General features: G+C 65.1%; 4 protein-coding genes across 7 annotated transcripts in view; 2 read left to right on the top strand and 2 right to left on the bottom strand.

Moving 5' to 3' along the window:
• Nucleotide 1: 1 nt before the first annotated feature.
• Nucleotides 2-6,708, bottom strand: SLC39A5 (solute carrier family 39 member 5; the record flags this gene model as incomplete). The annotated part of the gene is given in 11 exon segments (XM_080360686.1): nt 2-151; nt 222-412; nt 1,098-1,178; nt 1,965-2,153; nt 2,228-2,282; nt 2,357-2,491; nt 3,129-3,298; nt 4,439-4,613; nt 4,706-4,859; nt 6,318-6,352; nt 6,355-6,708. Coding segments are annotated over 11 exon segments (1,689 nt in total).
• Nucleotides 6,709-8,395: 1,687 nt separating this feature from the next.
• On the bottom strand, nt 8,396-10,874 carry NABP2 (nucleic acid binding protein 2). 3 transcript variants are annotated; one of them, XM_080360619.1, is made up of 7 exons: nt 10,850-10,874; nt 10,546-10,644; nt 10,330-10,468; nt 9,249-9,320; nt 9,062-9,143; nt 8,887-8,944; nt 8,396-8,780 (listed from the first exon to the last, which is right to left on the bottom strand). In XM_080360619.1, exons 2-7 carry the CDS (start codon nt 10,622-10,624, stop codon nt 8,605-8,607), a joined length of 606 nt encoding a protein of 201 aa, XP_080216745.1. In that variant the 5' UTR covers nt 10,625-10,644; nt 10,850-10,874; the 3' UTR covers nt 8,396-8,604. The 3 variants fall into 3 exon arrangements, with proteins under 3 accessions (XP_080216745.1, XP_080216744.1, XP_080216746.1); XM_080360618.1 differs by lacking the exon at nt 10,850-10,874 and having other exon boundaries at nt 10,546-10,835; XM_080360620.1 differs by lacking the exon at nt 10,850-10,874 and having other exon boundaries at nt 9,062-9,107; nt 10,546-10,835.
• Nucleotides 10,875-11,078: 204 nt separating this feature from the next.
• Nucleotides 11,079-18,215, top strand: RNF41 (ring finger protein 41). Of its 2 annotated transcripts, none has more exons than XM_080360604.1 (7): nt 11,079-11,182; nt 12,109-12,240; nt 14,795-14,907; nt 15,462-15,733; nt 16,127-16,262; nt 16,405-16,508; nt 16,873-18,215. In XM_080360604.1, exons 3-7 carry the CDS (start codon nt 14,818-14,820, stop codon nt 17,222-17,224), a joined length of 954 nt encoding a protein of 317 aa, XP_080216730.1. In that variant the 5' UTR covers nt 11,079-11,182; nt 12,109-12,240; nt 14,795-14,817; the 3' UTR covers nt 17,225-18,215. The 2 variants fall into 2 exon arrangements, with proteins under 2 accessions (XP_080216730.1, XP_080216731.1); XM_080360605.1 differs by lacking the exon at nt 11,079-11,182 and adding an exon at nt 11,348-11,378.
• Nucleotides 18,216-19,405: 1,190 nt separating this feature from the next.
• The window catches only part of SMARCC2 (SWI/SNF related BAF chromatin remodeling complex subunit C2), a gene marked incomplete at its 3' end in the record, with an annotated part of 7,208 nt that continues 1,314 nt past the window's right edge, over nt 19,406-25,299 (top strand). Inside the window, exons 1-14 of the mRNA XM_080360566.1 lie at nt 19,406-19,542; nt 19,717-19,836; nt 22,675-22,760; nt 22,912-22,993; nt 23,107-23,199; nt 23,279-23,348; nt 23,441-23,510; nt 23,604-23,679; nt 23,769-23,900; nt 23,971-24,086; nt 24,171-24,295; nt 24,382-24,441; nt 24,617-24,654; nt 24,834-24,964. Of these exons, the coding sequence (XP_080216692.1) occupies nt 19,432-19,542; nt 19,717-19,836; nt 22,675-22,760; nt 22,912-22,993; nt 23,107-23,199; nt 23,279-23,348; nt 23,441-23,510; nt 23,604-23,679; nt 23,769-23,900; nt 23,971-24,086; nt 24,171-24,295; nt 24,382-24,441; nt 24,617-24,654; nt 24,834-24,964 (1,310 nt within the window). The 5' untranslated portion in view covers nt 19,406-19,431. The remainder of the gene's footprint in view (nt 19,543-19,716; nt 19,837-22,674; nt 22,761-22,911; nt 22,994-23,106; nt 23,200-23,278; nt 23,349-23,440; nt 23,511-23,603; nt 23,680-23,768; nt 23,901-23,970; nt 24,087-24,170; nt 24,296-24,381; nt 24,442-24,616; nt 24,655-24,833; nt 24,965-25,299) is intronic.

Raw genomic sequence — 25,299 nt, 5'->3', positions numbered from 1 at the left:
CTCAGGGCTGCAGCCACGCGCGGACGCGTCCCTCGGCCAGCGCGATGCCCAGCATGATGCCGCTGCCCAGCAGGAACCCCCCGTTCTGCAGCACGAACCGGCCCCACGAGCCCCCCCCGGGGCCCTGGGCTCCCCGCAGCACCTCGGGGAGCTGCGGCACAGTGGGGGGGTCAGGGGGGGGTCACAAAACCACCCCCCCCCCACCCCGGTCACCCCCTTACCATGTCGGCCAGGGCCACGTAGAGGAAGGTGCCGGCGGTGGCGGTGAGGAGCCAGGGGGTGACGTGCGCCGCGCTCTGCCCCACGGCCGCCCCCCCCGCGGCCCCCAGCGCCGACAGCAGCGCCGACAGCAGGTTGAGGCGCAGGAGGGTGCGGGGGCCACTGCCCGCCCGCAGCAGCACCGCCAGGTCCCCTGCGGCGGGACGAGGGGTGACGGGGGTGACAGAGTGATGGGGGTGACAGGGGTGATGGGGGTGATGGGGTGATGGGGGTGACGGGGTGATGGGGGTGACAGGGTGATGGGGGTGACAGGGGTGATGGGGGTGATGGGGTGATGGGGGTGACAGGGGTGATGGAGGTGATGGGGTGATGGAGGTGACGGGGTGATGGGGGTGACGGGGGTGATGGGGGTGACAGGGGTGATGGGGGTGATGGGGTGATGGGGGTGACGGGGGTGATGGGGGTGATGGGGTGATGGGGGTGACGGGGTGATGGGGGTGACGGGGGTGATGGGGGTGACAGGGGTGATGGGGGTGATGGGGGTGATGGAGGTGACAGGGTTGATGGTGGTGATGGGGGTGACGGGGGTGATGGAGGTGACAGGGGTGACGGGGTGATGGGGGTGATGGAGGTGACAGGGGTGATGGGGTGACAGGGGTGATGGAGGTGACAGGGGTGACGGGGGTGATGGAGGTGATTGAGGTGACAGAGGTGACTGGGGTGACGGGGGTGACCGGGGGTGACGGGGTGATGGAGGTGACAGGGGTGATGGGGGTGACAGGGTGATGGGGGTGACAGGGGTGATGAGGGTGACAGGGTGATGGGGGTGACAGGGGTGACGGAGGGTCACGATGGAGTGGGGGGGGACGGGGACGTACCCAGCTCGTGGGGCAGCTCGTGGCACAGCACGGCCAGCGCGGTGCTGAGCCCCAGGGACGCGCTGCGGGAGAACGCGACGCCTGCGGGAACGGAGAGAGGAGGAGGAGGAGAAGGAGAAGGAGAAGGAGAAGGAGAAGGAGAAGGAGAAGGAGAAGGAGAAACAAGAGGGTCTTTCAGCCCTGGTCCGCATGGACCCTGTGCCCTGGTGAGCTGTGCCCCCCTTGTCCCCACCACCTGATCCTTGTGAACCCCTTGTCCCCATCATCCTGTCCCTGTGCACCCCTTCTCCCTGTCACCCCATCCCTGGGCACCCCTTGTCCCCACCACCTGATCCTTGTGAACCCCTTGTCCCCATCATCCTGTCCCTGTGCACCCCTTGTCCCTGTCACCCCATCCCTGGGCACCCCTTGTCCCCATCACCTGATCCTCGTGCACCCTTTGTCCCTTGTCACCCAGTCCCTGCATGCCCCTTGTGCCCACCACCCCATCCTGTGCACCCCTTGTCCCCCTGTCACCTGGTCCCTGTGCGCCCCTATGTACCCCTGTCCCTATGTCCCCCTTGTCCCCTGTCACCCAAGCCCTGTGCCCCCTGTCCATGTGTCCCCCTTGTCCCCATGTCACCCGATTCCTGTGCACCCCTTGTCCCCATCACCCGATCCCTGTGCACCCTGTGTCCCTGCGCAACCTTTGTCGCCGTGTCACCCAGTCCCTGTGCACCCCCCGTCCCCGGTCCCCATGTCACCCAGTCCCTGTGCACCCCCTGTCCCCGGTCCCCATGTCACCCAGTCCCTGTGCACCCCCTGTCCCCGGTCCCCATGTCACCCAGTCCCTGTGCACCCCCCGACCCTGGTCCCCATGTCCCTCACCGATGGCCAGCCCGTCCATCAGGTTATGGATCCCGTCCCCCAGCACCACCATCCAGACGATGTCGGCGGCCGTGGGGCTGGGGGGCAGCGCGGGGCCGTGGGAGTGTCCGTGGGGGTGTCCGTGGGGGTGTCCGTGGGGGTGTCCGTGGGGTTTCAGCTCCAGCTCCGTCAGGTGTTGCAGCTCAGCCCCTGCAGTGGGAGACACGCGGGGTAGGAACCGGGACCGGGGGCCGCGGGCGCTGTGGGGTGCGGGGGGGTCTTACCCCCTTGTGCCGGTGCCCCCGCGGCCCCTTCGGGCGTCTCCCCGGCGTGGCGTCCCTGGGGAGGACAGAGGCGTTGGGCGCACACGGACCCGGGGCCAGCGCGGTCCCCCCGGTGCCGGCGGCTCTCACCGTGGCCTCCCGGCTGCGCCGCAGCGTCCCCAGCAGCAGCTCCAGCAGGAACAGCAGGTAGATGCCCCCCAGCACCGCCAGCCCCGGCAGCACCGCGGCCCCCGGCTCCGCGGGATCCTGGTGCCGCCCCTGCGCCTGGACACGGGTGACGTGGTGGGTCAGGGGACACGGGTGACGTGGTGGATCAGGGGACACAGGTGACGTGGTGGATCAGGGGACATTGGCGATGTGGATCAGGGGACACAGGTGACACCGTGGCTCAGGGAACACAGGCGATGTGGTGGCTCAGGGGACACGGGTGACGTGGTGGATCAGGGGACATTGGCGATGTGGATCAGGGGACACGAGTGACACGGTGGCTCAGGGGAGACGGGTGACGTGGTGGATCAGGGGACACGAGTGACACGGTGGATCAGGGGACACGGGTGACGTGGTGGATCGGAGGACACGGGTGACGTGGTGGATCAGGGGACATGGGTGACACAGCAGCTCAGGGGACACGGGTAACGTGGTGGATCGGGGGACATTGGTGATGTGGCTCAGGGGACACAAGTGATGTGGCGGATGAGGGGACACGGGTGATGTGGTGGATCAGGGGACACGGGTGACACGGTGGGTCAGGGGACATGGGTGATGTGGCTCAGTGGACACGGGTGATGTGGTGGATCGGAGGACACGGGTGATGTGGTGGATCAGGGACATTGGTGATGCGGCGGAGCAGGGGACACGGCCACCCCGGTCCCCCGGTGTCCCGCGGGGCGCGGGTACGTACGTGCGGCCAGAGGTGCAGCAGCGCGTCCCCGCAGAGCGTCCCCACGGCCAGGGCCACCAGGAAGGCCAGCAGCGCGGGGAAGCGGCGGCGGCTCAGCCGCGGCAGCAGGAGCACGGCCAGCGCGGACGGCAGGCTGACGAGCGCCACGGCCAGCAGCGCCCAGCCCAGCGCTGGGCGACACGGGACAGGAGCCGCGCGTGGGGACACGGCGTGGGGACACGGGGTGGGGACGGGGCCGTGGGGATGCGGGATGGGGACACGGGATGGGGACACGGAGTGGGGACACGGGATGGGGACACGGAGTGGGGACGGGGCCGTGGGGATGCAGGATGGGGACATGGGGATGGGGACGTGTCCTTGGGGATGCAGGATGGGGACACGGGGTGGGGACATGGGATGGGGACGAGGCCTTGGGGATGCAGGATGGGGACACGGGGATGGGGATGGGTCATTAGGGATGCGGGATGGGGACACAGGATGGGGACACGGGATGGAGACGGGTCCTTGGGGATGCAGGATGGGGACACAGGATGGGGATGGGTCCTTAGGGATGCAGGATGGGGACACAGGATGGGGACGCGGGATGGGGACGGGTCCTTGGGGATGCAGGATGGGGACATGGGGATGGGGACACGTGACGGGGATGGGTCCTTAGGGATGGAGGATGGGGACATGGGATGGGGACAGGTCCTTGGGGACATGGGATGGGGACAGGTCCTTGGGGATGTAGGATGGGGACCCTGGGGCTGGGGACATGGGATGGGGATTGGTCCTTGGGGATGCAGGGAGGGAGTGGTGTGGGGGACATGGGGACCAGATGATGGGAGACAAGGGGACATGGGGACCAGGTGATGGGGGTCCAGGGTGTGGGGACAAGGGACACGGGGACCAGATGATGGGAGAGCCAGGGATGGGACTACAGGGGACACAGGGACCAGGTCATGGGGGACAAGGGGACATGGGGACCAGATGATGGGAGAGCCAGGGATGGGACTACAGAGGACACGGGGACCAGATAATGGGGGACAAGGGACATGGGGACCAGATGATGGGAGAGCCAGGGATGAGACTACAGGGGACACAGGGACCAGGTCATGGGGGACAAGGGGACACGGGGACCAGATGATGGGAGAGCCAGGGATGGGACTACATGGGACACAGGGACCAGGTCATGGGGGACAAGGGGACACGGGGACCAGATGATGGGTGACCAGAGGACACGGGGACCAGCTGATGGGGACCTGGGGATGTGGCTGCAGGAATGTCCCAGGGGGGATGACCAGGCCGGGGGGGGTCCCGGTTGGGGTTACCTGTCCACGGCGTCCCCGGCGGGGGCGGCGGCGTCACCTCGTCGCGGTGGCGGATGCAGACGCGGCTGTCGATCTGGTAGAGCAGCGCGGGGCACAGGAGCGTGAACTGCTCCGGCGTGAGCCGCGACGCGGCGCCCAGCCCGAAGTTCAGCAGCAGCTGCGTCACGTTCAGGCACTGCGGGGGGGCGCGGTGAGGGGCGCGGTGAGGGGCGCGGGGGGGGCACGCGGAGCAGGGTCGGGGGGCCCCGGGGTGTCCCCCCCGCTCACGTCGTGGTGCGGGTGGTCGCTGCCCGAGTGCTCCAGGCCCAGCACCCTGCCCAGCAGGCTCAGCTCCCGCCGGGGGGGCGCGGGGGTGTCCCCAGCGCCGGGCGGCTCCGCGGGTGGGGGCTCCGTCCAGCTCGTCACCAGCGCCGGCCGGGGGCTGCGGGAGGGGACACGGGTGGTGTGGTGGATCAGGGGACATTGGTGACGTGTTGGATCAGGGGACATGGGTGATGTGGATCAGGGGACACGGGTGACACGGTGGCTCAGGGGACACGGGTGATGTGGTGGCTCAGGGGACATTGGCAATGTGGATCAGGGGACATTGGTGATGTGGATCAGGCGACATGGGTGACATGACGGCTCAAGGGACCTGGGTGATGTGGTGGATCGGGGACATTGGCGATGTGGATCAGGGGACACAGGTGACACGGTGGCTCAAGGGACACAGGTGATGCAGCAGATGAGGAGATATGGGCGATGTGGATCAGGGGACATGGGCGATGTGGTGGATCAGGGGCATTGACAATGTGGTGGATCAGGGGACATGGGCGATGTGGCTCAGGGGACACGGGCGATGTGGTGGCTCAGGGGACACTGTCCATGTGGATCAGGGGACACAGGTGACATGGCCGCTCAATGGACACAGGTGACACGGTGGCTCAAGGGACAGGGGTGATGCAGCAGATGAGGGGACATGGGCGATGTGGATCAGGGGACACGGGTGATGTGGTGGATCAGGGGACATTGGCGATGTGGATCAGGGGACATGGGTGACACATTGACTCAAGGGACACAGGTGATGCAGCAGATGAGGGGACACGGGCGATGTGGATCAGGGGACACGGGTGACATGGCCACTCAATGGACACAGGTGACACGGTGGCTCAAGGGACAGGGGTGATGCAGCAGATGAAGGGACATGGGCGATGTGGATCAGGGGACACGGGTGACATGGTGGCTCAGGGGACACTGGCGATGTGGATCAGGGGACATGGGTGACACGGTGGCTCAAGGGACACAGGCAATGTTGTGGATCAGGGGACATGGGTGATATGGTAGATCAGGGGACACGGGTGATGTGGATCAGGGGACATGGGTGATATGGTAGATCAGGGGACACGGGTGATGTGGATCAGGGGACATGGGTGACACGGTGGCTCAAGGGACATGGGTGATGTGGATCAGGGGACACAGATGACACATTGGCTCAAGGGACACGGGTGATGCAGCAGATGAGGGGACATGGGCGATGTGGATCAGGGGACACGGGTGACATGGTGGCTCAAGGGACATTGGCGATGTGAATCAGGGGACACGGGTGACATGGCAGCTCAGGGGACACGGGTGATGTGAATCAGGGGACATGGGCGATGTGGTGGCTCAGGGGACATTGGCGATGTGGATCAGGGGACACAGGTGACACGGCGGCTCAGGGGACACGGGCGATGTGGTGGATCAAGGGACATGGGTAATGTGGTGGCTCAGGGGACATTGGCGATGTGGATCAGGGGACACGGGTGATGTGGATCAGGGGACACGGGTGACACGGTGGCTCAAGGGACACGGGCGATGTGGCGGCTCAGGGGACACGAGCCCCCAACCCACCACCCACCACCCATCACCGCGGGCTGGGGGTGGCGCGGGGGGTACCTGAGGGATGCCGGGGGGGCCCCAGCGTGTTCAGCGAGGGGGTGTCGGTGGCGGTGCTTGTCGTCCTGCACCTCCAGCAGGTCCAGGTGGGTGACGTGGCCGTGCCCCAGCTCCTCGTGCTGGATCTGCACCACGCGCACGCGGCCCAGCCCCAGGCTGCCCAGCAGCCGCGCCAGCCCCTCGCTGGGCAGCGTCCCGTTGGCGCCGTACTGCCCGAACAGCTGCCCCAGGTAGTACCCGTGCTCCTGCGCCGCGTCCCCCGCCGGCGGGCCCGGCGCCCCCCCGGCCCCCGGGGACACCGGGGACACCAGGGACACCAGCCCCAGGGCGCCCAGGAGGAGCCCACGGGGGCCCATGGGCCCGATGCTGCGGCCGAGGGAGGTCCCTGGTGGTGCTGGGGGAGAAGGGGGTGATGGGGGGACAGGTGGTGGCTCCAGGACCCCCCCGGTGTCCCCCTGGTGTCCCTCAATCCCCAGGTCACCAGCTGCAGGATGAGCCCACAGGGACACATGGGACTGATACTGCAGCATAAGAGGGGTCCCTGGTGGTGTTGGGGTGAGAGTTGGTGGCCCCAGGATCCCCCCCCGGTCCCCAGGGTCACCAACCCCAGGATGAGCCCATGGGCCCGATCCTGGAGAAGCGGGGGGACCTTGAAGGTGTTGGGGTGAGAGTTGGTGGCCCCAGGACCCCCCTGATCCCCCCTCCCAGTCCCCAGGGTCACCAACCCCAGGATGGGGGGACAGGTGGTGGCTTCAGGACCCTCACAGTGTCCCCCCTGGCACCCCTGGTCTCCAGGATCACCAGTCCCAGGATGAGCCCATGGGCCCGATCCTGCAGAATTGGGGGGACCCCGGTGGTGCTGGGGTGAGAGTTGGTAGCCCCAGGATCCCCCTGATCCCCCCCAAGTCCCTGGGGCCCGATCCTGCAGCAGAACGGGGGTCCCCAGTGGTGCTGGGGTGATAATTGGTGTCTCCAGGACTCCCCCGGTGTCCCCTTGGCACCCCCAGTCCCCAGGGTCACCAGCTGCAGGATGAGCCCTTGGGGACCCATGGGCCCGATCCTGCAGAAGCAGGGGGGACCCCAGTGGTGCTGGGGTGACAGTTGGTGGCCGCAGGACCCCTCCTTCAGTGTCCCCCTGGTCCCCAGGGCCACCAACCCCAGGCCACGCAAGGGGGGCCCGATCCTGTGGCAGAATAGGGGGTCCCTGGCGTGAGCTGTGTTGGCCCTGGGACCCCCTCCCCCGGCCTCACATGTCACCCCCTAGCTATACGCTCTCTGTCCGTCTGTCCGTCCGTCCGTAGGGACGGCTGGAAAGCAACGGGTGGCACGAAGGTGACGGCGCGGGGACACGTGTCCCTGCACCGGGGCTTGGGGACACCTGCAGCTGTCCCTGTGTCCCCAGGGCGGGGACGGGCTCCTCAGGGTGGTCAATATGGGGGGGGGGGGCACAGAGACAACACTGGGGGGGACACGGTGACAATGCTGGGGGGACACGGTGACAATGGTGGGGGGACATGGTGTCACTCGGCCTTGAGGGGCTGTGTTGCAAGCAGCAGGTTTAGTGTCGGGGTTAATGTTTCACCGGGCGGGGAGATAACAGCAGCGCCCCCCCCCGAGACACCCGCACCCCAATGTCCCCCCCAACAGCCCTGTGTCCCCCCCCATTCAAGGGACACACCAAACCGGGGGAGGCGGCTGCGGGTCCATCCCCCCCCGCAACACGTGGGATCCAGCGATGCCGTAAAACCCCCAAAATTAGGGGAGCTGCCCCCCCACCTCACCCCCCCGCCCCCCTCCCAAGACCCCCCCGTGCTCACCTGGGGCTTGGTGGTGTTTTGGGGGGGGGGGCACACAGCGCTGAGTGTCCCCGTCCCCGCGCGGAGGCGTTTGCTGCACCCAAAGCGGGGGGGCCAAGGGTCACCCAGCGCTGCGCCCGGGGAGGGGCCGCGGGGGGGCAGGGCCAAAATGGGCGGGGGGGGCGGGGGGGGGGGGGGGTCAGGGCCCCCCCCGGGGCCGCGGGTAGGGAGCAGGCAGGGCGCAGGCAGCAGCTCAACCTTTATTAACCCCCCCATGTCTTGGCAGTGATTTGGGGGGGGGGTCCACCCTGCCCTGCCCAGGACCCCCAGCCCAAGGTGGGGGGGTCCAGGACACCCCCGGGGGTACGGGGAGGGGGGGCAGCAGGATGCCCCTGTCACCACGAGGGGCGCTTGGGGGGGACCCAGCGATGGTTGGGGGGGGGGGGGCTCCCCCCGTTATCTCTTCCCGCTCCTGCGCGTCTCTTTGCCGTTGCTGACGGGGCCGGGGGGGGGCCCGGGGGGGTGGCCGGGTTGGCTGCGGGTGATGCGGCCGCTGGGGGGGTGCGGGGGGGCGCTGGGGGGGTGCGGGGGCCCCCCCGCGCTCAGCCCATTCCCGTTCTGGCTGTCGGGGGCTGGAAATAGAGCAGAGGGTGAAGCTGGAGACACCCCCGAGATGGGGGGTGACGCTGTGGGGTGACACCGGGGGGGGGTGACATTGTGGGGGGGGTCCATACCCACCTGGGGACGCCGCCGGGGGGGGCTGCGCAGCGGCCGGGTTCGCGCTGTCGTTCTGCGCCTGCGGGGGGGACGGGGGCGCTCGGTGTGATGTGAAACCCGGGGGGACACGCTCGGGGGGGGCAGCCTGACACCCCCCCCCCCCCCACCTCGCCATAACCCCCCCCCCAAAACTCACCCCTTTGCTCTGCGCCTGCTGCGCCACGTACTCGGGGTTGGGCTCGCTGAAGTTGGGCACCTCGGAGTAAACCATGCAGAACCTGCGGCACAGCGGGGAGTGGGGGCCCCAAAACCCCCCCCTGGGGACCCCCCAGCTCTGAGGGACCCCCCAACCATCCCCCCAGCCCCCCCCGGTGCCGCCTTACTCGCCGATCTTCTGCAGGTCCCCCCCGCGCCCCGTGTAGAGCGTCAGGCAGCCCTTGAAGACCGAGGCGTAGCTGGGGGGACATGGGGGTGTCAGGATGGGGGAGCCCCGGGGGGGGTCCCAGGGGGACACGGGGGGGGTGACAGGATGGGGGAGCCATGGGGAGGGTCCCAGGGGGTCCCTGGGGGACACAGGGGGGTGTCAGAGCAGGGAAGCCCCAGGGGGGACACAGGGGGGGTCCCTGGGGGGCACATGGGGGTGTCAAGCTGGGGGGAGCCCCAGGGGGAACATGGTGGGGGTGTCAGGGCTGGGAGGGTCCCCAGGGGATACACAAAGGGGGTGTCACAGCAGGGAAGCCCCAGGGGGGACACAAGGGGGGTCCTGTAGGGAACATGAGGGGGTGCGGATGGGGGAGCCCTGAGGGGTCCCTGGGGGGGATGTCAGGGTGGGGGGTCCCAGGGGGACATGGGGGGGATGTCAGGGTGGGGGGTCCCAGGGGGACATGGTGGGGGTGTCAGGATGGGGGGAGCCCCGAGAGGTCCCTGAGGGGGGATGTCAGGGTGGGGGGTCCCAAGGGGACATGAGGGGGGATGTCGGGATGCGGGGAGCCCCGAGACGTCCCTGGGGGGGATGTCAGGGTGGGGAGTCCCAGGGGGACATGGGGGGGGTGTCAGGGTGGGGGGAGCCCTGAGAGGTCGCTGGGGGGGATGTCAGGGTTGGGGGTCCCAGGAGGACATGGCGGGGATGTCAGGATGGGGGGAGCCCCAGGAGGTCCCTGGCGGGGGGATGTCAGGGTTGGGGGTCCCAGGGGGACATGGGGGGGGTGTCAGGATGGGGGGAGCCCCAAGAGGTCCCTGGGGGGGTGTCAGGATGGGGGAGCCCTGAGAGGTCCCTGGGGGGGGTGTCAGGATGGGGGGTCCCAGGGGGACATGGGGGGGATGTCGGGATGGGGGGAGCCCTGAGGGGTCCCTGGGGGGGATGTCAGGGTGGGGGGTCCCAGGGGGACATGGGGGGAGTGTCAGGGTGGGGGGAGTCCCAGGAGGTCCCTGGGGGGGGTGCCAGGGCGGGGGGGTCCCCCGTACCCCTTGGTGAGGCGGATGATGTCCCCGGGCTGGATCAGGTTCCCCACGTCGTCCCACACCGAGATGTTGATGCTCCCGGTCTTATCGGCCACTTTGCAGGTGCGAACCTCGTGTCCGTCCTTGGTCTTGGTCACCCGGCCTGGGGGGGGGACACACACACCGGGGGGGTCACGGGACACCGGGGGGACACCGGGACCCCCCCCCCGCCGCACCCACCGGTCTCCAGCACGATGAAGATGAGGTTCAGGTTCTTCAGCCCCGGTTTCACGTCCTTCACCAGCGTCTCGGTGCTCATGGCGCCGGCGGGGGGGGACCCTACGGGTGCAGCCGTCACCCCCTTCCCGGTGTGTCCCCGTTTTGGGGCGGGGGGACCCCCGGGACGAACCGGGACCGCGATCCCCGGGGCCGGACCGGAGAAACCGGGACCGCCCCCCCCCGCCACCAGGGGGCGCTCGCACGTCCCGCCCCGCCGCCGCCTCCACCCCGCCCCCACTTTCCCGCCTCCGCTGCGCGCTCTGACCGGCCAGAGCGCCGCCGCCGCGGGCACTCCCGGAAGTAGCCGGCCGCCACTCCAAGCAGCCAATCAGCACTCCGGAGGGGCGTGGCCCGTCCCGCGCCGCAGGCCAATGGCGACGCAGAGAAGGGAGGGATTTAGGGAGGGAGCTACTCAAGCAACGCCCATTCTAACCAGAGAGTTCCGGGTTTTCGGCTAGAGCGTCGCTTCCGGCTTGTGGCGGGGGTGGGAGCTTCCGGCGGGGCGGGGGTTGCGTAGCAGCGCGGCGGGGCCGGGCGGGCGGAGGCCGCGGCCGCCCCTGAGCCCGCGGAGCCGGCCCGGGCCGGGCCGAGCCGAGCGGTACGTGCGGCCGGGGCCGCCGGGGGAGCGCCTGGAGGCCCCGGGAGGCCCCGGGCGGCGGCTGGCGGGTGCGCGGGGGGGGGGGAGGCCGGGGAGGGGGCGCGAATCCCCCGCGATGGCGACGGGGGAGCCCCGGGGAGACCGGGCCGGGGGAGTCTCTTGGGCTCTGGGATCGTGTCCGGCCCCGCCCCGGTCGGTATGTCCGTCTTTCCGCCCCGGTCTGTGTGTCCGTCGTCCCTCCCTTCCCCCCCCGCCGCCCCGGTTCGTGTGTCCGTCGTCCCTTCCCCCCCGCCCCGTCCGTGTGTCCGTCCCCCCCCTGTGTGTGTCCGGCTGCACCCAAACGAACGACGGGGCCGATTCCACCGGCTGCCGCAGCCTCTGGGCTCCCCCGGCGCTTCCTGCTCCGGTGGCTCCTGAAGGAAACACTTGAACCTGGGGAACCCCAATGGGGACCCGGCCCGGTCCCACCGGAGCCCATCGCGTCCGTTTGTCCATCTGGGTCATCAATGGGCCGGGGTGTTGCTGACACCGAGGTCCAATCCAGCCGCTCCTCAGGAAGATCCTCAGTCCATTTTAAGCAATAAACATCCAAAGCGCCGCAGCACCAGGTTGTATAGAACACCCAGACCCCTCGCGGTGCCGGCGTCACCAATCCGGGGCCGTTTCGGAGCCGATTTCGGCCCCATCGCCGGTTCCTGGGGCTTCATCGGGACATCTTGAGGTGGCGTTTGGGGAGGATTATTTTTAGCCCCGTTGCGTCACGTCGACCCGGGCAGACGTTCGGTAGGAGCCGCCGGTTCCTCTGGGCTCGCGTAGAGGAAGAGGCGGCGCCTTCATCTCACCTGGATGCGACCTTCTGTGCTTTATAACATCCTTGTTGTATTTTCCTTAATTTTGATGGCTTTTTCCCCCCTTTCTGTGACCAGATCTGTGTGACCCCGTGGCTCTTGGCGCTGGAGGAGCGAGATGTTCGACGGTCAAAGAGAAAATGGGCCCTGGGGAGCGTGACGCCCGCCCGGCCCCGCTCTGCCGCTTCGGGGGGAATTCTGCCGCGCAAGGTACGTCGGGGACTCGCGAAACGGCTCCGAGTTTCGCTCCTTAAACTGCGGAGGTTTAGAGTAAATCCAGCTTGACTGGCTTAAAAACTGCCCCTGCCTGATTCAGGCGGCTCTGGGAGGGCAAATGAGAGCGAGCATGGCAGGGAAAGCTTCGTTAACGCGCCCCCTGATGAACCTCCAGCCAGCGAAACAGGATCCTGAGCACCGCGCTTGGTGTTTTCCTCCCATTGTACAACCCAGAGCGATTGTTTGACCTCCTTCCCGTTGTGCACTCGGGCCAAACCCGCCCTGGTCTTGGTGAAAGGCTTTTTGGAAAGGGGTTTTTTAATCTATCTATTTGTTCGGAAGGTTTTGCTGATGTCAAACATCCGCACACCGGGGGAAAAATATGTGCGAGATTTGTGCTCTCGATGCTTTTTAATTAGCAAATGATGAGTAATGTTTTAGTGTGTTGCCTCTGGCCTCTTGAATCAACACAGAATGTGCTAAAACTGTGGGGATTACGCTCAGTCATTCCTCGAGTTTCAACCTCCACCTCGGAAGAGTTTAAGGCCTGGGGGGTATCGAGTATTTCGGGTGTGGGATCCCTGGGGTTTCTGGGGACGGAAGGAATTAATTCCCGTTCCCAAACGAGCCCATTAGTGTCGCGATTCCATCGAGGGGATGGAAGGTTCGTGAGCCACACTCACGGTGCTCGTTAGATCCCTATAAACCCATCAGACCCGTTTCTCGGTGCCTCTTTGGGGCCGCGCGGGGGATTTCCCGATCCCCATCCCCGCGACTGCGGCGTAAATGATGTTTAATTGCTGCTTCCCCGCAATTAGCGCGAGGAGCTGACGAGTCGCGCTCCGGCCGAGGCTGTTGGGGCGGCTGCTGGGTTGTTTTGACGGGGAGGGCGCCGCTCGCGCTGTCATTAACAGGGTGGTTAATTACGCGCGTCCCGCACAGCCAGTGGTTACCGGTGCCGCGTGTGCCGGCAGAACTGGTTGGTTCCATCTGGGTTTGGGAGCGAACAGTGAAGCAAGGCGAGCGGCGACTGTGCCGAGCGGTGCCGACCGCGGTTCCACGCGGTGCCGGGACTTGCGGCACCAACCACGGAGGAATTTGGGTGGTTTCCAGAGCTCTGCCGGGCGTGGGAAGGGCTGGGAGCGCCCGGTCCGGGCCCCGTTCCCCCCGCAGCCGTTAATCTTATCTGAATTGCAATTGCTTTCCCCGCTCCGCCGGAGCCTTTTGTCTGAGCGCAGGATCCATCCGCACGCGGAGCTGAGTTATCGCTCCGATCGAACGTCCAGCTGGTTGATTAAAGTCCCCCCTGTGCTGTCCCTTGAGTTGGGGACAGTCCCCAGGGCCAACCATGAGCGAGCTGAGCGTGAATCTGTGTGGTTGGTGACAAGGGGACAGGAGCAGCCGGCTCTTTGGGGACAAGCCGCCAAGGGACCTCATAGCCTTTTATGAGAATGTACCAAGGTGGATGTGGTCACCTTGACTTCAGCAAAGCCTTCGACACGGTCTCCACAGCATCCTCACAGCTGAGTTGAGGAGGGGTGGTCTGGACAATAGAGCAGTGAGGTGGGTTGCAAACTGGCTTACGGAGAGAAGCCAGAGAGTGGTGGTCAATGGTGCGGAGTCCAGTTGAGGCCAGTATCCAGTGCGGTGCCTCAGGGGGCAGTGCTGGGGCCAGTATTATTCAATATATTCGTTAACGATTTAGACGAGGGAATAGAGTGACTATCAGCAGGTTTGCTGGTGACACCAAGCTGGGAGGAGTGGGTGACACTGGGAGCTGTGCTGCCATCAGAGACCTGGACAGGCTGGAGAGCTGGGCGGGGAATAACCTGATGGAATTTAACAAGGGCAAGTGTAGAGTCTTGATCTGGGCAGGAACAGCCCCAGGGTCCAGTATAGGTTGGGAAATTACATATTAGAGAGCAGTGTAGGGGAAAGGGAGCTGGGGGTCCTGGGGACAGCAGGGTGACCATGAGCCAGCACTGGGCCCTTGTGGCCAGGAAGCCAATGGGACCTGGGGTGGGTTAGAAGGGGGTGGTCAGTAGGTCAGAGAGGTTCTCCTGCCCCTCTGCTCTGCCCTTGAGAAAAGGGATTAGTTCAGATATTATCAGAATATACTTGGCGAACATATATATATGCATACATACATATATGTATAATATATGCAGCCATATCACCCTGAGAATGCCCGATCTCATCTGATCTGGGAAGCTAAGCAGGGTCGGACCCTGTCAGTACTTGGATGGGAGACCAGGTGGGAATCCTGGGTGCTGTGGGCTGAGCCAGCACAGGGTGTTGTGGAGTCTCCTTCTCTGCAGACATTCCAACCCGCCTGGTTCCTGTGTAACCTCATCTGGGTGTTCCTGCTCCATGGGGGGATTGCACTGGATGAGCTTTTGAGGTCCCTTCCAATCCCAAACATACTGTGACACTGTGATTAGGGGCAGAGCTCAAGGTCCGGCTTGAGCAAGAGCAAAAGGAGCCGGTGACCCCCGCGCTGCACCGACACCGCGGCCGCTCCTGAGCCTTGTCCCTTGTCCCCCCGCAGGGTCCTGGCCCCGGTGATGAGCAATGGGGTATGATGTAGCGCGTTTTCAGGGGGACGTGGACGAAGACCTGATCTGCCCCATCTGCAGCGGCGTCCTGGAGGAGCCCGTTCAGGTGAGTCCGGCCGCTCGGGTGCCGTTCTCCGCTTTCCTACGGATGGTTTAAGGCAATAAACGAGTCAGGAAACGACACGAGAGATAAACAGGAGGACAGTTTGTTGATAGACTCAGCCCTGACCTCTCCGTGACCGGCGAAGACAATTCGGCATTGCCCAAATTGCTGGCGGACGTCCCGCTGTCCTCCCCAACCTCAGCGCACCCCGAGCGCGGAGCGGAGCGCAGCTGTGTAAATACAACCGAGTTACCTTCTCTGCCTTGCAAATGTGTTCAGCTTGAGCGTCCCGCTCCCTCTCACCCCGTTCCCGAGCGCTGTCCCACGTTTATGGGGACAATGGGCTCCCTGGTTGTGACACACAACCAGCGGGGTGACAGTGGGTGCGTTGTTCCTGTGGGAAGAGACGATGGCTCTGCCTCATGCGCCGTGTTACATAGGGGCTTGTTGCCATCCCCCCGCTCATATCACGGAGCTCCCAGGAGCCTTTTTCTGGTGCCAATGAGCCGGTGAACGTGTCCCCGCCGCGTGTGACGTGCGGTTGTTCCGTCCCGCAGGCCCCGCACTGCGAACACGCCTTCTGCAATGCCTGCATCACCCAGTGGTTCTCGCAGCAGCAGACGTGCCCCGTGGACCGCAGCGTGGTGACCGTCGCCCACCTGCGCCCCGTCCCGCGGATCATGCGGAACATGCTCTCCAAGCTGCAGATCACCTGCGACAACGCCGTTTTCGGCTGCACCGCCGTCGTGCGGCTCGACAACCTCATGTCGCACCTCAACGACTGCGAGCACAACCCCAAGCGCCCGGTGACGTGCGAGCAGGGATGCGGGTGAGGACGGCGGCGGAGCGGTGGCGCTTTGGGGGCCGCGGTGCTGCGGGAGGGTTTTCTAGTCAAACCCGTTTCCTTTTAAGCTCATTTCAAAGCTTTTGGCTCCTCGGTTGGGGTGGCAGCTGGAAATGGGGTGCTGGGGTGTCATGGATCCACCCGGAGCCATTCCAGCGCATGGAAGGCTGAGCAGGAGCACTGCTCCCTCCTACACGTTACCGGGAGCAGTGGATGCTCTGCCCTTGTCGGTTGTACTCTCGGTGCCAATTTCCATCCCCATCACGCGTTGTCCCGTGGGTGGTGACACTGCTGCGACTCTTTCCATTCGCGTGCTCGTGCCGAGCGCTCTGGCGTCACGTCCCCTAACGCGCGGCGTCCGCCTTTGCTATCATACAGCTTGGAAATGCCCAAAGATGAGCTGCCGAACCACAACTGCATCAAACACCTGCGCTCCGTGGTGCAGCAGCAGCAGACGAGGATCGCCGAGCTGGAGAAGACCTCGGCGGAGCACAAGCACCAGCTGGCCGAGCAGGTGGGTCCGTGTCCCCCCCATCTCACCTTTTCAGGTGCTAAAACCACCGGTAAAGCGTTTGCGGGTAAAGAAAGCGGCCGGGGATGGGGACAGGGTGGGACAGGCTCCTTTTTCACCCCCCCTCCATGTCCCGTGTTTGCAGAAGCGGGACATCCAGCTGCTCAAGGCCTACATGCGCGCCATCCGCAGCGTCAACCCCAACCTGCAGAACCTGGAGGAGACCATCGAGTACAACGAGATCCTGGAGTAAGTTCCGCTTATGGGGAGGCCGGGGGGTCTGAGAGGGGGCGAAACACCTTCCTGCGCAAAGATTTGGGGAGAAAATAGTCGATAAAAGCAATTTGGAGGGGTTGTGGTGGGGGGCGCACGGCAGCCGCTTGCACAATGGGTTACGGGGGTTTATTACGCTGGTTGCTTCCTCTGTGTGAGGAGCTGGAGGAGGCGGCTTCTCTGTGTCCTCTGGGGATGAGCGAGCGGGGCTGGATCCCTTTTTGGGGTGAAAAATGGGGGGAGGGGGGTGTGGAAACGGAGCAGTTCACCCGGGCTGCGCTGCTCCTTAATTTTAGTTAGAACCAGCCCAAAATCCCAGCAGCGCGGGTTCTGTCCGCAGGTGGGTGAACTCCCTGCAGCCGGCGCGGGTGACGCGGTGGGGCGGGATGATCTCCACGCCGGACGCGGTGCTGCAGGCCGTCATCAAGCGCTCGCTGGTGGAGAGCGGCTGCCCCACGTCCATCATCAATGAGCTGATCGAGAACGCGCACGAGCGGAACTGGCCGCAGGGCCTGGCCACGCTGGAGACGCGGCAGATGAACCGGCGCTACTACGAGAACTATGTGGCCAAGCGCATCCCCGGCAAGCAGGCGGTGGTGGTGATGGCCTGCGAGAACCAGCACATGGGCGAGGACATGGTGCTGGAGCCGGGGCTCGTCATGATCTTCGCGCACGGAGTGGAGGAGATTTAAGGATTTGCCAAGAGCCAAACGCTCCGTGTTGCCGAGGGCGGCGACGGCGCCGACGTGGAGACTCAGGGGTGGCCGCGGTGAACTGTCCCTGGTTTGCCCGTGGGGCTTCGTTTGGGCGCCGGCCCCTCGGACCTCTCGCTCCCCGGCTGAAACGGTTAAACGCCTCCGGTAACTCCTGCTCAACCGCTCACCCCCTGCGCCGTGGTTTTCAACCAGAGACGGAGCAGCCGCTCCGCACGGACTGTCTGGTTCCCCCCGCTGTGGTTTTGGGGGGCTGGTGCCTCCCTCTAAGCCCGGCTTGAGTCCCAAAGCCCCAAAGCCCAGCTCAGCTCTTGCTTCTCCGCTGCCTCAATCCTTTACTCTCCCTTTCGGCATTTTCCGCCTTTCCAGCTCCCACCAGCCGGGGGGGCAGCAGCAGGACCCTCCCCGTGCCGTGGGGACCCTCCCCGTGCCGTGGGGACCCTCCCCGTGCCGTGGGGACCCTCCCCGTGCCGCAGGCTTGGCTGCGGGGTCCCCAAACTGGAGCCTTGCAGGGTCCCCAAACAGGGTGCTCTTGGTGTCCCCCCCAAGCCGAGCTCTGCTCACCCCTGAACCAAACCAGCCTGTCCCCACAAGGGGGGCTCATTCTGGGGACCCCCCTGTCCCCTTGCATGTCCCTTTGCCCCCGGAGGGGCCGGACGCCTGCGCTCCCCCCTTGGCGGTCGCTGCCGTTTGGCTCCGCGTGCTCTGCTGTCCCTTCTCCAGCCACTTGTGATTGTGCTTCTGTTTCTTTTCGTACCTTTTCTTTTGGCCATTTCTTGGTTTTATTGCCCTATTTCGTGTTTGCGGGTGGCACCTCAGCACCCGCTTTCCTTTCCTCGGTGGGAATTTAATTTATTTGCATTATTTTGTTGGTTTTTTTCGGTTTTTTACAGGACTTTCTCCTCCGCTGGCGCCCGGGCTGGCGGGCGGCGCTTCCCACTCATCAATAAACAGCGTTCTCGTTGCTTTAGCGCCGTTTTGGGGTCCCCACCTGCTCCCCAAAACCCTCTGCTGGGGGAATGCAGGGGGGCTGGGAGGAAGGGGCTCAGTCCTTGTGAAAACAGGTGGTTTTGGGGGGGTCCTTCCCTTTTTGAGGGCTGGGAGGAAGGGGCTCAGTCCTGTGTGAATAACAATTGGTTTTGGGGGTTCCTCCCCTTTTGGGGGGGCTGTGAGGAAGGGGCTCAGTCCTGTTTGAAAACAGGTGGTTTTGGGGGGGTTCATCCCCTTTTGAGGGGGCTGATCCCCTTTTGAGGGGGGCTGGGAGGAAGGGGCTCAGTCCTGTGTGAATAACAATTGGTTTGGGGGGGGTTCCTCCCATTTTTGGGGGGGCTGGGAGGAAGAGGCTCAGTCCTGTATGAAAACGGGTGGTTTTGGGGGATTCCTCCTCTTTTGGGGGGGCTGGGAGGAAGGGGCTCAGTCCTGTTTGAAAACAGATGGTTTTGGGGTAGTTCATCCCCTTTTGGGGGGGGGCTGATCCCCTTTTGGGGGGGCTGTGAGGAAGGGGCTCAGTCCTGTATGAAAATGGGTGGTTTTGGGGAGGTTCATCCCCTTTTGGGGGAGCTGTGTGAATAACAATCGGTTTTAGGGGGGCTGTGGGGTCCCTCTCGCTGACATCAATAAACACTGTTCTCTGTGGGACCCTCCCTGCAAGAAATTGGGCTCTGGGGTGAGGGCTGAGAGTCACAGGGGGGGTCTTCCCCCATACCCCACTCTGCACCCCCCGAAAATTAGTAACCCCACTATCCCTGCCGTTAAAAGATCCCGTACCGGGGTTGGAGCCCCCCTCACCCCGGTGTGACCTCCACTGTCCCCCCCGGCCCGTTTCGCGAGGTCCCCATAAAAAAAGAGCTATTGGCGTCACGGACAGGATTCGAACCTGTGCGGGGAAACCCCATTGGATTTCGAGTCCAACGCCTTAACCACTCGGCCACCGTGACTCCCGCGCCACCCTCCGCCGCGCTCCGCCTAGATGGGTCCTTCCGCCCCGCCCCTTCCCCCTCCGCACCCACCAGGGGGCGCGGCCGCGCCGGTACCGAGCGGGCCGCGGTACCGGAACGCGAGGCGGCGGAGCGGGGCCGGTAGGGGGCGGTAGAGCGGGAGAAGCGCAGGGCGGGGCCGGCAGGGGGCGGTAGCGCTCGGGCGCGGCGCGGCGGGAGGCGGCGGGAGGCGGCCGGGCCCGCTCGAAGATGGCGGTGCGGAAGAAGGACGGCGGCCCCAACGTCAAGTACTACGAGGCCTCGGACACCGTGAGCCAGTTCGACAACGTCCGCCTGTGGCTCGGCAAGAACTACAAGAAGGTTGGTTGTGCGGATGGGAGGGGACGTGCCGGGACCGGCCCCCCCCCCCCCCGCCACACCGGGCCCGGTTTGTCACGGCCCCGCCGCCGCCATCGCTGCCCCCGCCCCCCCCCGGATCGGTCCCGGTCCCGGTCGCGGTCCCGGCGGCGCTGACCCCCCCCCCGCTCCCCCCAGTACATCCAGGCCGAGCCCCCCACCAACAAGTCGCTGTCGAGCCTGGTGGTGCAGCTGCTGCAGTTCCAGGAGGAGGTTTTCGGCAAACACGTCAGCAACGCGCCCCTCACCAAACTGCCGGTGAGACCCGCGGGGGCACCGGGGGACCGGGGGGCGCGGGCGGACCGGGGGGCGCGGCCCCCGGCAGGGACAGCGGCGCGGGGACCCGGGGACAGCGCCCCCGGGAGCGGGGGACAGGGACCCGGGGACAGCGCCCCAAAGAATTGGGGACAAGGACCCAGGGGGTGGGGGACAGGGACCCAGAGACAGCGCCCCAAAGAATTGGGGACAGGGACCCGGGGACAGCACCACAAAGACTTGGGGACAAGGACCCAGGCAGCGGGGGACAGGGACCCAGAGACAGCACCCCAAAGAACTGGGGACAGGGACCTGGGGACAGCACCCCAAAGACTTGGGGACAAGGACCCAGGGGGTGGGGGACAGGGACCCAGAGACAGCACCCCAAAGACCTGGGGACAGGGACCTGGGGACAGCACCCCAAAGAATTGGGGACAGGGACCCAGAGACAGCGCCCCAAAGAACTGGGGACAGGGACTCAGGGACAGCACCCCAAAGAATTGGGGACAAGGACCCAGGGACAGCGCCCCAAAGAATGGGGGACAGGGACCCAGGGAGCGGGGGACAGGGACTCAGGGACAGCACCCCAAAGAATTGGGGACAGGGACCCAGGGACAGCACCCCAAAGAATTGGGGACAGGGACCCGGGGACAGCACCCCAAAGAATAGGGGACAGGGACCCGGGGACAGCACCCCAAAGACCTGGGGACAGGGACCCGGGGACAGCACCCCCAAAGAATTGGGGACAGGGACCCGGGGACAGCACCCCCAAAGAACTGGGGACAGGGACCTGGGGACAGCACCCCAAAGAACTGGGGGACAGGGACCTGGGGACAGCACCACAAAGACTTGGGGACAGGGACCCGGGGACAGCACCCCAAAGAATTGGGGACAGGGACCCAGGGAGCGGGGGACAGGGACTCAGGGACAGCACCCCAAAGAATTGGGGACAGGGACCCAGGGACAGCACCCCAAAGAATTGGGGACAGGGACCCGGGGACAGCACCCCAAAGAACTGGGGACAGGGACCCAGGCAGCGGGGGACAGGGACCCAGGGACAGCACCCCAAAGAATTGGGGACAGGGACCCAGGGACAGCACCCCAAAGAATAGGGGACAGGGACCCAGGGACAGCACCCCAAAGAATTGGGGACAGGGACCCAGGGACAGCACCCCAAAGAATAGGGGACAGGGACCCGGGGACAGCACCCCAAAGACCTGGGGACAGGGACCTGGGAACAGCACCCCCAAAGAATTGGGGACAGGGACCCGGGGACAGCACCCCCAAAGAACTGGGGACAAGGACCCAGGGAGCGGGGGACAGGGACCCGGGGACAGTGCCCCAAAGACCAGGGGACAAGGACCCAGGGACAGCAGCACCCCAAAGAATTGGGGACAAGGACCCGGGGACAGCGCCCCAAAGAATTGAGGACAAGGACCCAGGGACAGCGCCCCAAAGACCTGGGGGACAAGGACCCGGGGACAGCGCCCCAAAGAATTGGGGACAGGGACCTGGGGACAGCGCCCCAAAGAATTGGGGGACAGGGACCTGGGGACAAGGACCCAGGGACAGTGCCCCAAAGACCTGGGGACAAGGCTGAATAGGGACAATGACACCAAGACCCTAGGGAAGGTCCCCAGAGAGCAGGGACAAGGAGCCAAAGACCCGGGGACAAGGCTGAGTAGGGGCAGCGCCCCAAAAACCTGGGGACAAGGACCCGATGAGCCGGGGACAGGGACACAAAGACCTGGGGACAAAGACCTGATGACCTGGGGACAGCACCCAAAGACCTGGGGACAAGGACCCAATGACCTGGGGACAGCGCCCTAAAGAGCTGGGGACAAGGCTGAGCAGGGACAGTGACCCCAAAACCCCAGGAAAGGTCCCCAAAGACCTGGTGACAAAGCCCTGAGCAAGAGCGGTGCCCAGAGATGCGGGGCCAGCACCCCAAAGGCACCCCAAAATGGGGATGTCACCCAGACCTGGGGATAGCACCCCAGTATGGGGATGGCAACCTAACATGGGGATGTCACCGATATGGGGATGTCACCCTGATATGGGGATGTCACCCCAACATGGGGATGTCACCCCAATATGGGGATGTCACCGATATGGGGATGGCACCCAGACATGGGGATGTCACCCCAACATGGGGATGTCACCCTAACATGGGGATGTCACCCAGACCTGGGGATGTCACCCTAACACGGGGATGTCACCCCAACATGGGGATGTCACCCAGACCTGGGGATGTCACCCTAACATGGGGATGTCATCACAACATGTGGATGTCACCCTAACATGAGGATGTCACCCAGACCTGGGGATGTCACCCTAACATGGGATGTCACCCCAACATGGGGATGTCACCCAGACCTGGGGATGTCACCCAGATGTGGGGATGTCACCCCAATAGAGGGATGTCACCCTAACATGGGATGTCACCCCAATATGGGGATGTCACTCTGATGTGGGGATGTCACCCAGACCTGAGGATGTCACCCCAACATGGGGATGTCACCCAGACCTGGGGATGTCACCCTAACATGGGATGTCACCCCAGTATGGGGATGTCACCCTAGCATGGGGATGTCACCCCAACATGGGGATGTCACCCACACCTGGGGATGTCACCCCAACATGGGGATGTCACCCACACCTGGGGATGTCACCGATATGGGGATGTCACCCCAATATGGGGATGTCACCCCAACATGGAGATGTCACCCAGACCTGGGGATGTCACCCTAACGTGTGGATGTCACCCCAACATGGGGATGTCACCCAGCCCTGGGGATGTCACCCCATCCGCCTCCCCCCGACATTTCCCCCCCATTGCAGATCAAATGCTTCTTGGATTTCAAGGCGGGGGGAGCCCTGTGCCACATCCTGGCGGCCGCCTATAAGTTCAAGAGCGACCAAGGATGGTGAGCGCCATGGGGACGGGGGGGGCTCTGGGGGCGGGAGGGGGTTTGGGGGGGGGTCCCATGGCCCTGGGTGGGGGGTCCCCTCCCTGGGGGCGCCCTGGGGAGACCTGAGCTGTGGCTTTCATGAGAGTCGCTCTTTTCTTCCAATAAGGCGGCGTTTCGATTTCCAGAATCCCTCGCGCATGGACCGCAACGTGGAGATGTTCATGACCATCGAGAAATCGCTGGTGCAGGTACGAGACGCCACCCCGGGACCCCCCCAACTCTTTGTGTACCCCCCCAACTTTGTGTCCCCCCAACCCTTTGTGTCCCCTGACCCGCTCACGGCTCCGCTCTCCTTCCCCAGAACAACTGCCTGGCGCGCCCCAACATCTTCCTGCACCCCGAGATCGAGCCCAAGCTGCTGGGCAAGCTCAAGGACATCGTCAAGAGGCACCAGGTGGGTGGCAGCGCCGGGGTGGGGGCGCGGGGGGGCCCGTTTGGTGTCTCACCCCCCCCCCTTGGCGCTCCCCTCGCAGGGCACGGTGACCGAGGACAAGAGCAACGCGTCCCACGTCGTCTGCCCCGTCCCCGCCAACCTGGAGGAAGGTGGGTGCCCCCCCCCAACTCACGGGGGGTGTTTTTGGGGGGGTCAGAGCCCCGCGCTCAGCGCCACCCCCGTCCATCTGTCTGTCCCGCAGAGGAGTGGGTCCGGCCGGTCATGAAGCGCGACAAGCAGGTCCTGCTGCACTGGGGCTACTACCCCGATAGGTGAGGGGTTCTGGGGGGGCTGCGGGGACCCCCCCACCACCCATGGGGCACCCGGTTGCTGCGGGTGCAGCTCTCACCCCGTCCCCCCCGCAGCTACGACACCTGGATCCCCGCCAGCGAGATTGAAGCCTCGGTGGAGGACGCCCCGACACCGGAGAAGCCGCGGAAGGTAACGGGGTCCACCGGGTTGGGATTTGGGGGGGTTGTGTCCCCCCGCAGTGCGTTGCCTGATGTGTCCCCCCCATCCCCGCCCGGCAGGTCCACGCCAAGTGGATCCTGGACACGGACACGTTCAACGAGTGGATGAACGAGGAGGATTACGAGGTGACGGACGAGAAGAGCCCGGTCGCCCGCAGGAAGAAAATCTCGGCCAAGACGCTGACGGACGAGGTGGGGGCGGGAAAGCGGCTGGGGGGGGTCGGGGGGGGCTCCCCGTGACCCCCCCCGTGTGCCCCCCCAGGTCAACAGCCCCGATTCGGACCGGCGGGACAAGAAGGGCGGCAACTACAAGAAGCGCAAGCGCTCGCCCTCCCCATCGCCCACCCCCGAGGCCAAGAAGAAGAACGCCAAGAAGGGGTGAGCGGGGCCCAGCTCGGGGGAGCAGCAGCATCCGGCCCCCTCGGGTCCATTGGTAACATGGGGGGGTCTCTCCCTTCGCAGACCGTCCACCCCCTACAATAAATCGAAGCGCGGGCACCGCGAGGAGGAGCAGGAGGACCTGACCAAGGACATGGACGAGCCCTCGCCCGTCCCCAATGTGGAGGAGGTCACGCTGCCCAAAACAGGTCGAGGGGGCTGGGGACTCCCATGGGGCTCCCCCCACATGGGGGGCTGGTTCTTGAGGGGCTCAGCATCATTCTGTCCGCTGCAGTGAACACCAAGAAGGACTCGGAGTCGGCGCCGGTCAAGGGGGGCACCATGACGGACCTGGGTGAGTCGGAGCCACCGGGGCTGCTCTCTCACTCCTGTTTATTATAACTGACAATCTAAGGTTATTTAAAAGCAAACTGTGATATTTTAGTGCTCTGTATATGATCATCCTGCGACGCGCAGGGTCTTGAACGTGCTGATCGTTCCAACTCAACGTGTTCTGTGTTTTTCCCCAGACGAGCAGGAGGATGAGAACATGGAGACGGCCGGCAAGGTGAGCCCACTGGTGGCCACCTCTTTATCCCCCTTGTCCCTCCTTTGGGGACAAAAAGGCTCCTTTCTGCCCTTTCCTGCACCCCTGGGGCCGTCACCCTCCTTGCTCTGGGTGAGGATGAGGATGAGGATGAGGAAGGGCACAAAGCGGGGGCTCCGACCCCTTTCGCTGTTGGGCAGGACGAGGAGGAGAACGGCGCAGGGAGCAAGGGGGAGCAGGCGAAGAACCCCGACCTGCACGAGGACAACGTGACGGAGCAGACGCACCACATCATCATCCCCAGCTACGCCGCCTGGTTCGACTACAACAGGTGTGGGGCGAGGAGGGTGTTGGGGTGGTTGAGGGTGAGGAGGGTGGTTGGGGTGGTTGAGGGTGAGGAGGGTGTTGGGGTGGTTGAGGATGAGGAGGGTGGTTGGGGTGGCTGAGGATGAGGAGGGTGTTGGGGTGGCTGAGGATGAGGAGGGTGGTTGGGGTGGTTGAGGATGAGGAGGGTGTTGGGGTGGTTGAGGTTGAGGAGGGTGGTTGGGGTGGTTGAGGATGAGGAGGGTGTTGGGGTGACTGAGGATGAGGAGGGTGTTGGGGTGGTTGAGGTTGAGGAGGGTGGTTGGGGTGGTTGAGGATGAGGAAGGTGTTGGGGTGGTTGAG

Source organism: Nesoenas mayeri (assembly GCF_963082525.1).
Source record: "Nesoenas mayeri genome assembly, chromosome: 28".
In the NCBI taxonomy this organism is placed as follows: domain Eukaryota; kingdom Metazoa; phylum Chordata; class Aves; order Columbiformes; family Columbidae; genus Nesoenas; species Nesoenas mayeri.
This window is presented reverse-complemented; position numbering and strand designations above follow the sequence as displayed.

Excerpts from the sequence above, each read along its gene's own strand:
- NABP2 (XM_080360619.1), bottom strand. The coding sequence starts at position 10,624 with ATGAGCACCGAGACGCTGGTGAAGGACGTGAAACCGGGGCTGAAGAAC. Across the intron at positions 10,469-10,545 it reads CTTCATCGTGCTGGAGACCG|GCCGGGTGACCAAGACCAAG; the intron begins GTGGGTGCGGCG and ends TCCCCCCCCCAG. Across the intron at positions 9,144-9,248 it reads GACCTGCAGAAGATCGGCGA|GTTCTGCATGGTTTACTCCG; the intron begins GTAAGGCGGCAC and ends GCTGTGCCGCAG.
- RNF41 (XM_080360604.1), top strand. The coding sequence starts at position 14,818 with ATGGGGTATGATGTAGCGCGTTTTCAGGGGGACGTGGACGAAGACCTG. Across the intron at positions 15,734-16,126 it reads ACGTGCGAGCAGGGATGCGG|CTTGGAAATGCCCAAAGATG; the intron begins GTGAGGACGGCG and ends GCTATCATACAG. Across the intron at positions 16,263-16,404 it reads AGCACCAGCTGGCCGAGCAG|AAGCGGGACATCCAGCTGCT; the intron begins GTGGGTCCGTGT and ends CCGTGTTTGCAG.